This window comes from Rhipicephalus microplus, chromosome 1 (assembly GCF_043290135.1).
Source record: "Rhipicephalus microplus isolate Deutch F79 chromosome 1, USDA_Rmic, whole genome shotgun sequence".
NCBI classification, from domain to species: domain Eukaryota; kingdom Metazoa; phylum Arthropoda; class Arachnida; order Ixodida; family Ixodidae; genus Rhipicephalus; species Rhipicephalus microplus.
The window spans coordinates 181,109,269-181,124,191 of NC_134700.1; the positions used below are offsets into that span (position 1 = coordinate 181,109,269).

The following is a 14,923-nucleotide window of genomic DNA, read 5'->3' on the forward strand; positions in this document are numbered from 1 at the left end:
AAATGTAAATTAACAAATATAGTAGTTAGTACTACGAAACACGCTAAGTATTAGTTGCTGATGAATCCCAGCCTCACCCAGCATCCTCCTCAAAAACAACGCGTTTGCATGCCGTACACATCCATAGCCGTTTTACAAAATTTGGCGTAGCATATGAAGATATCTTGTGCTCTTGTGCACACCACAAGTGGAAGTACATGGGTGTGGAATCCAAAGTTCCTAGGACACACTGCCATAAGAATACATGGGATAGTGACCTGGGAACGTTTGACCAGCACTGTTGATTTGATTGATATGTGGGGTGTAACGTCCCCAAACCACCATGTGATAACGAGAGACGCCGTAGTGGAGGGCTCCGGAAATTGCGACCACCTGGGTTTCTATAACGTGCTCTCAAATCTGAGCAGATGGGCCTGAAGCCTTTTCACCTCCATCAAAAATGCAGCCACCACAGCCCGGATTCGATCTGCGGACCAGCACTTTACCTATGTGGTGCGAGCACAAGCCCTTCGCTGCGTGGACTTCCTAAGCCGCGGACAACACGTAGGCTGATGAAGCCAAGGCAGGATTATGCGAAATAAGCTTTTTAGAACGGATGGTTCATTCAATCAAACGTTGCAATTCAGTTCAATACGCGTGACCTGATAGAATCGAGTTACTCTTGTCCGCTGCTCTCACGTTTAGCACCGAAGTTATGGGGTGAAGACAGCAATCAAGATATCGCACGTTGAGAAGCCTCAAGCAAGCCTCGTGCGCGAGACTTTCGCGAGGCTTTGCGAGATTTTGAGAGGCCCCGTGAGGCTGCCACCCCAGCCCCGTCCAGAGACACACGTGAACTTTTTTGAGGAGGGAGTAGGTGATAAATAACGAGAATTTGTAACGTCACATGACGATGATGTCAATCGGTCAAAGGTGGGTCGATTTAGGAGGCAGTGAAAAAATCACGTTGAAATCTTTTGTGCTCAAAGATTACACAGTGGAGAGTGTCCAACCTGCCGCTGCTTGTTCCTGTCTTCAACCATGAATGAATGAATGAATGAATGTTGCCAGCTTCTCACTAGTGCAGCTCAAAGATTACACAGTGGAGAGTGTACAACCTGCCGCTGCTTGTTCCTGTCTTCAACCATGAATGAATGAATGAATGAATGTTGCCAGCTTCTCACTAGTGCAGCCAAGCCTGAAAGGAGAGCAGAGCTCAGTGGCCTTCCTTGTTTCTTTTCATTTTTTTCTCTCTGTCTCTTACATCTCTTCATAGGCATGTGCACGGGGGGGGGGGGGGGGACAGGGTAGGTGGCCACGCTTCCCTCCCTAGTCACCTAGCCAAGAGGGGGGCGCAAGACATCCCTGTCCATTGACATAATAGGGAGGAGGAGCGCAGTGTCAACCCCATACACTTGGAGGCACTGAGAAGAACCTTCGCCACCCTGCGCACATCTGTTCCTCGTACCTGTTGCTTTCTATATGCGTTTTTAGGGGCGAAGCTTCTTAGGGTGTGGGTCTGTCCATCCTCCGATGGTGTATGTAGCCACCGGTGGCACATACCCGAAAGAGCGGTCCTTAGAATGTCTGCTGGATGGCGGCACTTGTATATGATGAGTATATGATGAAAAGATGTGAGATTGTTGTACTTGGAGTGTTCACTAGATAGACGGATGGACATACAGATAGACGTATGGACTAATGAATGCACAGACAGACAGAGGGGCGGACGCATGGAGGGGTGGATGGACGGACAGACGGACGCACGAACAGACACACGGACATACGGACGGATGCACCGACGGTCATACGGACTGACGCACGGACGGACACATGAACGGACGCACGGATGGACGCGTGGACGAACGGAAGCAAGAACAAATGTGTGGACGAAAGCACGGACGGACGGACGAACGCTTCGCCTCATCAATCATCATTCACTCCATGGACATGCTGTGATTTTTTTCTATATCATAGTTTATCTTTCTTTCTCTCCGTATTTCTATCTTTTGATGTGATTATTCTCTTTTATGTCTGTCCATTTTTTCCTGTCTACTGATTGCTTCATTTCTGTCTCTACCTTTTCTGTCGCTCTCTTTCACGCGTTTCACGAGCTCTACTTCACCTAGAAGAGCTTTCCTGGCAACGCTCACCCACTGCTACTGCTAGTTCCAACATCGCAGGCATAGGCGTATCAGCCGGGGGCGGCAAGGGGGACGCACCCCCCCCCCACTGAGAAAAGTTGGGGAGGGGGGCTGAGCCCCCCCACTTTTGACAATGGTCACTCTTGGCGGCAGGCTGGGGAAACCAACAAGTAAGGCGTAGTTTACCATCACAACAGTAGTCACTCAAGCATGTTCTTACGGAAGAATGAAATTGTTACGAGGCTATGTTACAACATAGTGAAATTATATATATATATATATATATATATATATATATATATATATATATATATATATATATATATATATATATATATATATATATATATATATATATATATATATATATATATATATATATATATATATATATATATATATATATATATATATATATATATCGGCTGACCACTGATTTCACAGGTAATGGGGCTTACCCAATTTGAGTGGCTCATACCCCGCAGTGCCCCCCCCCCCCCCAATTTTGTTTTTCGTGACACCGAAGTTTTTACTGCCGGCTTAAAAGGAGACTAGACTGCCATAATCTCAGCAGTGCCTCCATGGACATTGACTAAACCGCTGGTGTGCCTTCACATACGTGGAATGTCGTATAAGTCACGCGTTTCTTATATTGCCCTCAAGCAACTCACCTTGGCACATTTAGATGACCGATACAGCGACTCTGTGCACATTTACACCGATAGATCTGTAACTTCATCCCCCTCAGCTGCAGCCTTCTTGATCCCTCAACTCGGTATTTCCCGACAGTACAAATTAGATGATAGGTCATCTTCGACAGCTGCAGAACTTGTTGCTATACAAGAAGACATAAAATTTGTGAAAGACCAAGCACCGCGTAAATGGACGATTCTGTCTGATGCAAAATCAGCGCTTCAAGCTATCCATTCTTGCTCAAGAAGAGGCCAATCTTACGAGTTAGCGTTAGGAATCGTCCAAGCATTTGACCTTACACACAGGAGCGGTCACTTGATTACACTCCAATGGATTCCTGGACACTGCGGCTCGGTTGGCAACGAAACAGCCGATAGTGAAGCAAGAGCGGCAGTATACAACGCTCCTATGTACGTTAAAGTACCGTATTCGCGAAGTGACGTCAACACATTGTTGAGATAACTCATGCGCGAATGCGCTGCCACTTACTGGTCGCTACCAGATCACCGGAACAAGCGCCTGCGGGAAACAAACCACGGTATGACTTTTCATCTTACAGAGAAAACCAGCCGAAGACATGCTAATATACTGCACCGGATTCACCTGGGCGTCGCCTTTCACTCGCCACTACACCCACCTAATCGGCCGTGCAGACAGCCCGAATTGTGAACGCTGCCAAGTGTGCCAAATGATAGCTCACATATTTTGTGAATGTGCATTATACGTGGCTCAAAGAAAAGTGCTAACTGCAACGTTGGCAAGCATCGGACGAACACCATTAAGTGAAAGCCACATATTGTCAGCAATGAACGACCAAACAGTGTCAAAAACTGCTACAAAGGCTGTTCTAGACTTTATAAAAAGCACTGGACTAGAAACTAGACTGTAGGGTACTATGCCAAGTGGCTACTGTACATACGCACCACCTCTTCTTGTCCCCATCATCACCCTTCATCCCTCTTTCCTTCCCCTTATCCCCTGTGTAGAGTAGCAGGCTAGAGCGAACTAGCTCAGGCCGACCTCTCTGCCCTCTAATAAATTCTCACTCAAAAAAAAGAGGCAAATATTAAGTTGACTTTGATTGTGGAAATAGCGCTCCACAAAAGCTTGCGGTGGAACATTTGGGCCAAGGAAGCGCTTATTTTGAAATAAAATCCCTAATGTTCCCCATCGCGTTAGTCCTCTACGTACAGCGCACACGTGCGGTATAGGGCTTCTACTCCCAATAATGCCATCGTTCATCGTCGGGAGCGCCGGAGGATAGCGGAGGGGTCATCGGGGATAACTATAACTGGTCACGTGCCAGGCCTGGTCCAATGGGGCAGCAAAGAAAAAAAAAAGCGAAGAGGAGATACGTTGAGGGCGGGGAGGAAATTTTTATTTTACTTTTTTGTACAATAAGTTTGCACTATATTAAAAAAAAAAATGAACGACCTTAGCTCCCCCCGGCGAACGACACCATTATTGGGCGTAAAAGCACTACCGCACGTGTGGCCACTATACGTGAGCGCGGGCTTTTCATAACTTTTGACAGTTTGGAAAACGCCATCGGCTGCAGCCAGATGTCAACTAATTGCGATGTTGGCTTCCCAAATGGCAGGGGCGGCGCCAGGGGGGGGGGCAAGGGTGGGCTGGAGCCCCCCCCAAAATTCTCGCCTGCCCCCCCTATGCCCACCCAAGTGCACGGAAGCATATATTGAAAACCTAGTAGGAGCAGAGCTAGCTTGCCCCCCCGGAGGAACTCACTTTTCGTGGTTGCCCCCCCAGTAAAAACATCCTGGCGCCGCCCCTGCCAAATGGCATTGCCAAGGATGACAAGTTGTTTTTTACCTATTCCTCGTGGAATGTAAAACATCAAACGGCGAACAATATAGCTCAATCGTATCGGAATGAAACTTCGATTGGCCTGAAGGTGGGATTTGGGAGGTAAGTCGATCACTGCTTAACCCATTCACGCATATTTTCCATTGGAAATATTTTAGATGAGACTAATGCTCGATACTAATTCCTTAGTTTAAAAGAGAAAAAAAAAACTGCATGACATTACCAGCCAAGTTTTCTGCCCCACAGTAATCTCATCGAAATCCTTAGACTTCGCGATTTACTCATTGCCTTGCGAAAATTCACTGCAACGTTTTAGAAAGATATTTGTGCGAGTGCTCTGTCTTCTCGCTCAGCCCTGGCTCGGCTTGTAGGTTTTACGAAAATCGTTAGCCACAAGCCGTTAAGAACTTATCCTTAGAAAGTCGAAGATGTTTTATTGCATTGATAGAGGATGGTGATGAGGTTTGTATGATAAAGAAAGAAACACGGCAAGTATGTAAAAAGTCGATTGATAAGCGTAACTTACTTACCAATATGCTGCAAAGAATTCCGTATGCAAACTTAATTTTAAACGCATTTCCGTTCTCTAACCCTTTCATTATCTTTCTCTTGGACTATATGTTTAATTGAAGCGGGTTTAAGAGTTTTATTCCTTGTGTTGTCGGTTCTCATATTTTAAAATTTCATCTGCATTTCTCAGTCTTTTTGTTACTGATTTTCCGTGTTCAATAATAATTATTATAAGATAGTTGCTCTGTTGTTTCTTCTTGCGGCGCTTTATCAATTATGGTGTACTTTTCAAGCAGACATTTGACTAGTAAATAAATGGGAATCTATCCAGAGCAAGGACACCATTCGTCGCCGATTGCATTGTTGTTTGCGCAACTAAGAAGCAAGATGTTTTTCAGCACGTATACTTCAGACGTGTACTTCGTCAAGCTAATCGAAGACGGTGCAACAGTTATAAATGTGTGATAATCAAAATTAAAGCTAGTTATTTCACTTTCGAAGCTTCATTAATGAGGCAGGCTCACTGTTCTCGCCCAGTTCGCGACGAACGCGGGTAGATGCGTTCGCGAGCATGTCCGCGGTACCCTGCGAACAAAAGAGCGTCTTTTAGCAAGAGAGACTTCTCATAACTTCTCATAAACAGAACACTCCGGAAGTCTCTCCAATAGAGGCACGCGTGATGGATGGGTGGATGCGAAACTTTATTTGAAGCCCTTAGGTGCACGACTCAAAGTGCAGCGAGCCGCCCCCACGTTGGGACAGTCAGGTCAAGCCCCACGGCCGCATCACTGGCCCTCTGGACTGCCCACAGTAGATCCCCGACATCGAGGCTCTTGTCTTCGTTGGATTGGCCCGTGCCCCCCGCAACGAGTGGCAACACCAGAGCAGGTGGTATAGGCTAACATATTCGTTGCAGTGCCTGCAAGATCGAGCTATTAGGATAAATGTCGAGATAAATTTTATGCAATAAAGCCGAGCAGAGATACTAACCCGTCTGCAGTAGCTTGAGAATCAAAGCCTGCGCTCGATTTAACCTATTGTTAGGAAGGGGAAAGTCTCTCGGAAAAGATTTTACCTGAGGTGGAAACAAAAGCGCGTGAACGCAGTTTGAAATTGAAAAGAATGCACGCAAGTTCTGCAAATAAGTGCCTCCGCCGAATTCTGCGTTCATACATTGCTGTCCCGTCTGATTTTCCGAAACACGTCTTGAAGACGAACACCGCCTGTTATCCGAAAAAAATAAAAAATAGCAGCTGCATGCTTACAGACTTCGTAAGATTGCGTTTGTCAGGTCCAGCCTCTCGCTTTCCTTGTGCGAGTGACGCATCAAACGCTTACGAGCACAATTGCACAACCCGAATTCTAGGTTTTTCAGCTTGTCAAAAAAAAAAAAAAAAAAAAACAGGCTCCGGGTCCGGAGTGCAGTTCGTGCATAAGGTGCCGCAATGAAATTTCTTTTACAGCGGCACCATGTGTGCGATTTTTTTACGTATGGGACGTAAGATGATAACTAAGGTATCGACCGACCACAGACTATTTTTACTGCACGTCTTACGTACGAACAGCTGTGTGAATTTGCGTCCGGAATTGTCAAGTTTCCAAGCAAGGACAAGCAAACGCTTCGACGCGTGCATGGCGGCCGTGCACGCCCTGCGACGCTGGCGCCTCGCAGTGACGGGCTAGGAGGAAACGGCGCCGAGAGGATTAGTTTGCTCTACCTTCGAAAAATAGAGGGACCTTAGCTAGAGTGTACTAGAAGTGTACACTGTACCTTAGCCTAACCAGCTGGAAACGGAACTTTTGAACCACTCGCACCATTCCGTATAGTAATGCCAGGCGATTATTTTCTTATAAATCAAACAGAAACATGCAGCATTTTATTACGTCTCCTGAGGTACGGAAAGTTATTTTTTATTGAAGCTAGATTAATTACTAGCAATAAATTGCAGTCGGACGCTCTGACGTCATCGGGATCATTTCGCAAATGTCCCACTTGTGGCGCACGTCGCGTAAGACATTTGGCTTAATTTCTTGGTAAGTAACGCACTGCTGTTGATAACATTGTCATTTTTAGACGTTGTCATACATTGAGCCTTTGCTCTGACATGAATTTTCATTTCCTTTTAGTGTCCCTTTAAACCGCCCGGCTGTTTCATAGTAAGTAAATGAGAAGTCTGGGTAGCTACGCTACATTGGTGCGAAGACTGAGGAAGCAGCGGTGCTGTCAGTGATGTTCCGTGCAGGGAATTTCCCCCGTTTGAAGGAATTTTCGCTTGTCATTTATAAGAAAGGGCAAAAGGGAATCTTTGCCCCAGTAAAAAAGAAACCATTGACACCAACTGGGAAATCCAATTGGTCTCAATTAATTGTGACCAGTTGGTGTGACCCATTATCCAATAGGTTTCAATGGGATGCTTTGAAGTGTCCAGTTAAAATGCTAGTCCATTGGCCTTTTTCCAGTTGGTCCTCCAACACATTAAGAAAAAGTCGCTTGGTCCAACTGACCATACCAATTGGGCTCCAATGGGATAAGCTAAAACTAATTGCGACCTTGAACTTCAATGGGATTTCCCAATTGGAATTAATAGTTTCAAATGGTCATGACAATTGGTACAAATTTTCCATTTCACCACCCTATCAAAATTTTCAATAATGCAAATGCTTATACAACTTCAATTAAGGTCAATTCATATCGGAAGATTGTTCTTCCGATCGGAACGGTTGGATATCATTATACATGTCCATGTGATATCAGACCTTGGATTTGACCTTTCTATATATAGGACCAATTAGAGATTGTTACAGGTATAATTGGTGCTCTATAAATGAAGGCTCTGGGTAAAACTTATTACGTTTACTGAGTCAATATTAATTATATTTAATACCTAGTCAAGAGAATTGCACGTGGGTTCAGATTGATCAAATGATTAATGGAGAGTTTCATAGTAAAATTTATAAATAAATATGGGCTAGAAACCCCTTACAGCAGATATGATTCTAATGAGAATTCTGTCAATTGATTTCAATTAGATTTCACTAATTGCCAAGTGATTTCAATTGGACATCACAGAAATGAATAAAGCTGTAAAACAAGAAAATAGTTCATAGAAACATGTTTACAATTACACCATTACTACTGAAATAAAATATCTTTAAATTTTAATGTGGTTTACAAGGTGCGTCATTTATTTCACCTGTTCTCATTACAGTCGGCCGCAAAAATGACCTAATTGTTCTTGGGACGAACAACACTTTTACGTAAATATATGGGGACTAGTTTTCAGGGTGCATGAAACCAAAACATGACCAAAACCACGCGGAAGAACGTGTGCGGCCTTTCCTTGAGGCAACGTTGACACTTACATGTGTTGACTAAACTGCAGCCAAGCAGCAGCATTCGGTGGCTACGTCAATGCTGCGCGGTGATCGATAGCGCAGAGCAGTGCAGCTATGGTGCAGCCATAGACACGTTCCCTCTGACGTAACGATCGATGTCTTCTCAATGGGTACAGTCCCACAAGTGCTTTAAATGAGTACGCCCCAAACGGGACTACTGTGCAGTATTTCAACGGGTAACTGCACTGTACGGCGAAGGTGTGTACCTCTACCCCGCAAAGGTTTCATCTCCGTGAGAAAAGAACCAAACGCCATACCAGTAAACCACCAAAAGATGCCAACGCTCTTTCTCAAACTGCTCTTTCAATTCTTCATAAACATCCTCCCACGCAAGACTTTGCTCTAATATGGACACCCGCGCATATGCTAGGTCGAGTGGCAATGCGGGGGCTCACGTCTTTGCTTGAGGAACGACTAGCCTGGTTGTTCCTTCGACGTTCTAAAACGCTTTATTACTGATATTAACGCGATTCCGTCCCCGACATCAAGCCTACCTTAGGCCAGTTTGTAAAAGTCACAAGCAGCGGCGCGGCTGTGGGGTAGAATACTGTAAAAGTGCGGGTATGTTCCCTACCCCATCTTTTCGGCATCTTATACTACCTGCCACACACCGCTCCCCTTTATGAATTTGCAGCAAAATAAGAGCTAATCTAGACCACATTATGTGGGGGTGTACTTGGAAACCACCACTTAACTCTCGACACATTGATAGTAAGGAGCAGTGGGACCCTGCCACGTGCAGCTCGGCGCCCGAGGTCCAGGACCAGATCCCCGATGGGGCTCAGAGGATAGCGGTGACCTACACCGGGCGGGCCCTTCTGCTCCCTCCATCACCGCACTTTTCCTTCTTGGGATAAAGTCTTTCTCCTCCTCCGTTTTCACTTCGCTATCATGAAGGGTATTCAGAGAGATAGACAGAGGAGCCAACAAACGTGCTCGCTGTAGACTGGAGTACAACTGCAACGTCACAACTGAATTTCGACCTCTGGTTGGTTTAAGGCTACTTCAAAAATTGAAGGCAATGGCATATCTTTCTTTGCAATCAGACATACAGCACAGGGCTCAGTATTCATTTAAATTAAGAAAACCACAAAACAATAGCACCAAAACCATATGCTAGATGATAAGGTGCCTGTGAAGACTGGAAACACTCTCCCAAGCGTTCCCACGGGTAAATATTAGGCAACAGCTGTTTTGTATTTCTCAAGAGGGCTTCGAATGACATCAAACAGTTCCTCCTTTAGCCTGCGTGTTTACAGCTTTCATATATTAATGGGAGACCCGTCTAGACTACCATTGTTAGAACATGGAAATTACACAATATAACAGCATAAATAAAATGCTCGACGAATGCAACAAATTCATCTTGGTGAAAATGGTTGCGGCACCAGTCACTGCCTAACACAGTGACCACAAAATGATTTACACTAGTACCATTGCTTTTAAGTACTAATAAAACATTCACCATTCATGCTACACCACCCACGTTTCATGCAGTTATTTTATGTGCCGCAGATAGGGGGAAATGGGTCGCTAACTGTAAATTTCATCAATATCCGTTAATTACTATAAATTCTTTGCAATGCTCCAAGATTCCTCATCTTGGTATAATATTAGAATGAAGTATACAGTGCAGTAAAAATTGTGAAAAAACACTTTACTAGCACGCTTTCATCAAAAACTGAGAAAGTCAGGCTTCATAAAATGTTTTCTTTCGGCACACAGGTGCCACCTTGCCATTATCATAAAGACGAGATGTTGGATCACAAGCTAGCCATACTGCTGAATTCCTTCCACCTAGAGATAAAACCAGCTGCATTCAGAGTTTCGTTTTCTAAGCATTAAGAATAATTTTTTTAGCTCCATTATCTCTAATTTTTTATGCAGTTGCTGTCACTGATCACTTGGCCATTTTACAAAGCAGGATGAAATAATTTCGTTTTTCCCACTTATATCTTGAAACATTGGCATGTGCTATAGAGCTGTACATTATTGCCTGCATGTCATGCAGATCTTTATAATTGTTTTTCGCAAATGCCTGCTAGAGAAAATGTATGAACCATTAAAAATTATTGTGCTTATAAGATTAAAAATATACTAATAGCTTTATAGAAAGGAATAGGCCCTCATGAACATGCCTAAGCAAAAGTAGCAAGAAACATAATTTATTGTTCAATTTGGGGGTGACAATAAGAGTCAATCAAGTGCTGTAACTCAACAACAACAGATAGCTTCAAGGATATTTCTATTTACATTAGCATAACAAATTACATCTGCATTTCAAGCTTTCTTAAGTTGTTCCCATAAATTACAGGAATACACATCTGCATTCCGAACTTTATCAGTTTGTTCCCATAAATTACAGGAATGCTACCACGTGTTTTTAATAGAGCCTCTAGACACACTAATGCTATTTTGTATAGCTTTTTGCCTTAACTCCAGAGCCCTCCCCAGCTGCTAGAAGGCAACTGTGAGAGCTTTGCTGTGTTTGCAAGGGGCGGCCATCAGAGGTGCTCGCCTACGTACCGGAGGGGGTGGGTAAAATCCAAGGGTAGGACAGCACGTTCGTGGCTTACGCTCCAGGCATAGTTCTTTAGGAGGCGTTGGTTTAGCGTACTGCACATGTGCATTTCGATCCCGCTATCCCTCTAAGCTCACTAATCTACAACTGCCTATTGAACCCCACTCAAAGAAATAAGGACTGATACTAATTATTGCATGCTGAATGCCATGCAAATGTTATACATCTAAGTGCAATTGTAACTATGCTTTAACTCCCCCAAAATGAGTGCTAGCTTGTCGTTTCTGCCAAGCATTTCCAAGTTTTGTAACAATGAAACCAAACGAAAGCTTCCGAAACAAAGGAGTAGGAAGTCATAAGCCCACATAAACAACGAATTCATTTCTGAGAACAGGTATGTACATTTTTATTCGAAAAGGCATCAGCCCCTGCCAGAAGTGTGTCTTCATACAGCACCATGACAATAACACTAGAGACTTAAAATTGCTGGTTGTAAAATATACATTTTTATGTACAATGTGTAGAGTTCTCAGCCAAAACCATGTAATACAAAACCAAGGCAGGCTCAAAAAAGCTATGAGAAATTCTAAAACCTACAACACCATCCTGAAGCTACACCCTGAAGCACTGTCGAGCATTCTTGAGGAGAAAAAGGCACAGATTTCGGAGGTTCTCCTCTTCTTGTTTTTGGCAACTAGTCACAATATGATGTGCGTAGAAAGTAAAAAACTCGGGTTGATGAGGGCAAAAAAAGCCCACCCTGTTTAGTGGCACCGACTATATTTGGAAGAGGGTAAAAAAATTTGAGCCTCCCCGATTTCCTCTAGGTATTGTGCCATCCACACGTAGATTAAGTAACGTAGACAAACAAACAGACAGACATTAGGACTACACATAGAAGCAACGCATTGCACGTTGTACTGTGAAAATTAAAACAGGAGTAGACAAAACAGGTAATAGTGTACCATATAAGCTGATCTGCATGAAGGGTCTGAAAGAATTACCTCAAATTTCAGCAGAACGTCTCTCGCTTTAATAAAACCTACAGTATATGTACTAAAATAATATAGCCACAACACATACTTAATTTACCTATAAGTTCAAGATTATAGTTGCTGCATGTGAAAAACTGTTAGGCCAATGCAACTGCAGAACAACACATGCAATAAAACATTGTATTAGGAGGCTTTACCACAAAATGATTCTTTTTCTTAACTTTCCCTCCACTCAGTCAAGACTAGAAAGAGTGCTGAGCATGCCTACGCCAGAGGGTGTCTGTGCAAGTGTAAATAAACCTTTCCCCACAGCTTGCATACAGTACTCCTCTTCTTGGCCAAAAAAGTAGAAAACATAGCAGTCTCTCGAGAACAGCAATGCAAAAACTACTGTGACAAGTCATTTATCTACACGGTCCCAAAGAGCAGCTTTTCTGAAGAGCTATTCAGTCCTCTGTCTGTGCGTCAGCGTGTTTCTGCTCCAAACTCCAGCGCGCACTGTTCAGCCCTGCAGTCAGCCCCTCCCACCCAACGGCGGTGTGTCAGCAGTGCTGGTCGTCTCTCAAGCCGAACTGCTTGTGTAAACTGTCCAGCCTCTCCACGAATTCCCGCATACTGGCAGGTTGGCTCGGGGAAGGCCGCGATGGGGTTCTGCAGGGAGGAGAACAGGCGGGTGCATATACAATTAAGAAAACAACCACAACAGTTCTCAGTGACATCATTTAGGCACTTTAGAAAAGCAACCATCTATTTGTGACTATACTCTTTAAGGAAAAAGCCTTAGATTTCTGCATTTTAAAGTCACATTGTGAGGTATAAAAAAAATAATTAAAAAAAACCAGCCGCACAATCAAAGCAGGTGAGCTGCATTTCACTTTGTCTTTGCTCCATTGGCCAGAATAAAAATATAGTTAAATGCCGTTCACACGACTCTCACTTTCTCTTAGCGAAAAGGTGAAAGTGACGCAATAATGACAAAGATGAAGACCTTTTGATGCTAGCATTTAATGAGTGAAAGTTCGTTGCATGGTGGTAAAGAAGCTAAGTGAGTACTCAGTTAGTTAGTGTTTAGCAAGAGAACCTAATTAGTAAAACTCACATTTGTTAAAATTAGTGAATGTTGAAAATAGACAAAGTACATGCCAAAATAGCCAGACTGCATGGATGCCTTTCATCTCCCCATCATCTGAGGCAAATACATAAGGAGCCCTGGGGGTTTTTCACACTTGAGATGTGAAATCTAAAGCACAGCCCTGGACACTGGCTTTCTGAACACTAGTCTTGCTTGTATTGCAAGTACATTGGCTTGCCTTGCAAGCACTGTTTGTCATTGAGATGTAGAGTGCCGCGCAAGCATGTAAAACTACTTGTTTGCCCCTACAGCTTTTTGTCATCCAATTCACAATGAATTGTTCATTGTTATAACCATAAGTGAAATGTTAATGCTCTTAACAGTTTTCAGACTGTTGGATTTAATTCATTTTTAACATCTAGCACTGCAAATTGGGCAGAGATGATGGGATAGAACATGACCCAAGCATTTTCTATGTATGATGCAATAGTAATCATTTGTGCTATGTTTTCTTTCTATTCTTTGTCTTTAGGTGACCAATTCCTTGACATAATGATGAGACATGTTGATAAAACCTCTTTATCAGCCCCTAAAGACACTGCTCGTGTCTACTCTAAAGATGCCAGTAACGACCCATAATTATGAGGTGATACATTAGAGGCCCAGCTACCAAGGTTTTATGCGATTCAGTGCACGTTAAAGAATACCATATGGTTCACTTTACGGAGCCCTCCACCACAGTTTGCCTCGTAATCATATTGTGGTTTTGACCCACAAAACTGAAGATGATATTAACAGCAGAGCTGTTCAAGCTTTTCGTTACGTTGTTTCGCATTAGAAGAAAACTAAGCTGTGCCTAGCGCATGCAATGCAATGACTCGGTTGGCGAGCACTCTCTTCTTCATAGGACTGACTATAAACAAAGAGAGTTTGCTCTTGGCTAGGTACATTGGAGAAATGAGAACAGTACTAGTACATTTTTTTTGTAATGCTTAGTAAATTAATAATAAGGGCTACAGCCAGCATAACCAGGATGGTTGATGGAATTGGTGAATAATGTAGGCATTTCATCAATGAATGGGCCTTCTGAAGAAAATAAAAGGGATGCACTAAATAGATAAAGGAAAGAGACATTATCTAAGAGGACCTTGCTAATTAAAACAGCACTATTTATAACACAGCTAATTGGGTCTTAGCTAAATAATATACTACAAAAGGCCATAACAACTCATTAATAGCTAATTAACATTATGCAAATTACAACTAGGCTAACTAAAACCTTACTAATAATCTAGGCCCACCACAAGCTTCGCTATTAGTCCAGCCTTGCACCACCACTAAATATTTTAATTTGACAGCATTAATGAGCTCATGTTGCAGAAATTCCAGCGTGGACATCTTTGTTTGCAAGCGAAAATTCGAGCTGGATGCAATAAAAAAAGTAGTTGAAGGGCCCAGTGTATTCTCCATCGAGAGGAGAAAGCACGCTAGGAATTGGGGAGGCGATGTATGTTGCAGATATTGCTGTTGTGTTCAACTATTAAAGGCAAAGCTTACAGGAGTACTGACACGATATTGAGGCACTCCAAAGGGGACATTTTTCATTTCCATGGTGTGCACTATAAACGCTTTCCCCCACCAGAGCCTGAAAACACAGATAAAATATTTTTTCCTTAATTTTAAAGTTTTCGCTGGTGAGCTTTTGCAAGCCAGTCCCCCTGCAACAGACATTGTAACGACAAGGCAACACAGTTCACTGGATTTCTGAAATATGTGTGCAGCACGCATC

General features: G+C 43.3%; 1 protein-coding gene across 11 annotated transcripts in view; it reads right to left on the bottom strand.

Annotated features, from left to right (window-relative positions):
- Positions 1–11,444: 11,444 nt before the first annotated feature.
- The window catches only part of LOC119178495 (uncharacterized), a 331,606-nt gene continuing 328,127 nt past the window's right edge, over positions 11,445–14,923 (bottom strand). For all 11 annotated transcript variants that reach the window (XM_075888522.1, XM_075888511.1, XM_075888524.1 and 8 more), the window contains one exon: positions 11,445–12,713. In XM_075888522.1, the coding sequence (XP_075744637.1) occupies positions 12,605–12,713 (109 nt within the window). In that variant the 3' untranslated portion in view covers positions 11,445–12,604. The remainder of the gene's footprint in view (positions 12,714–14,923) is intronic.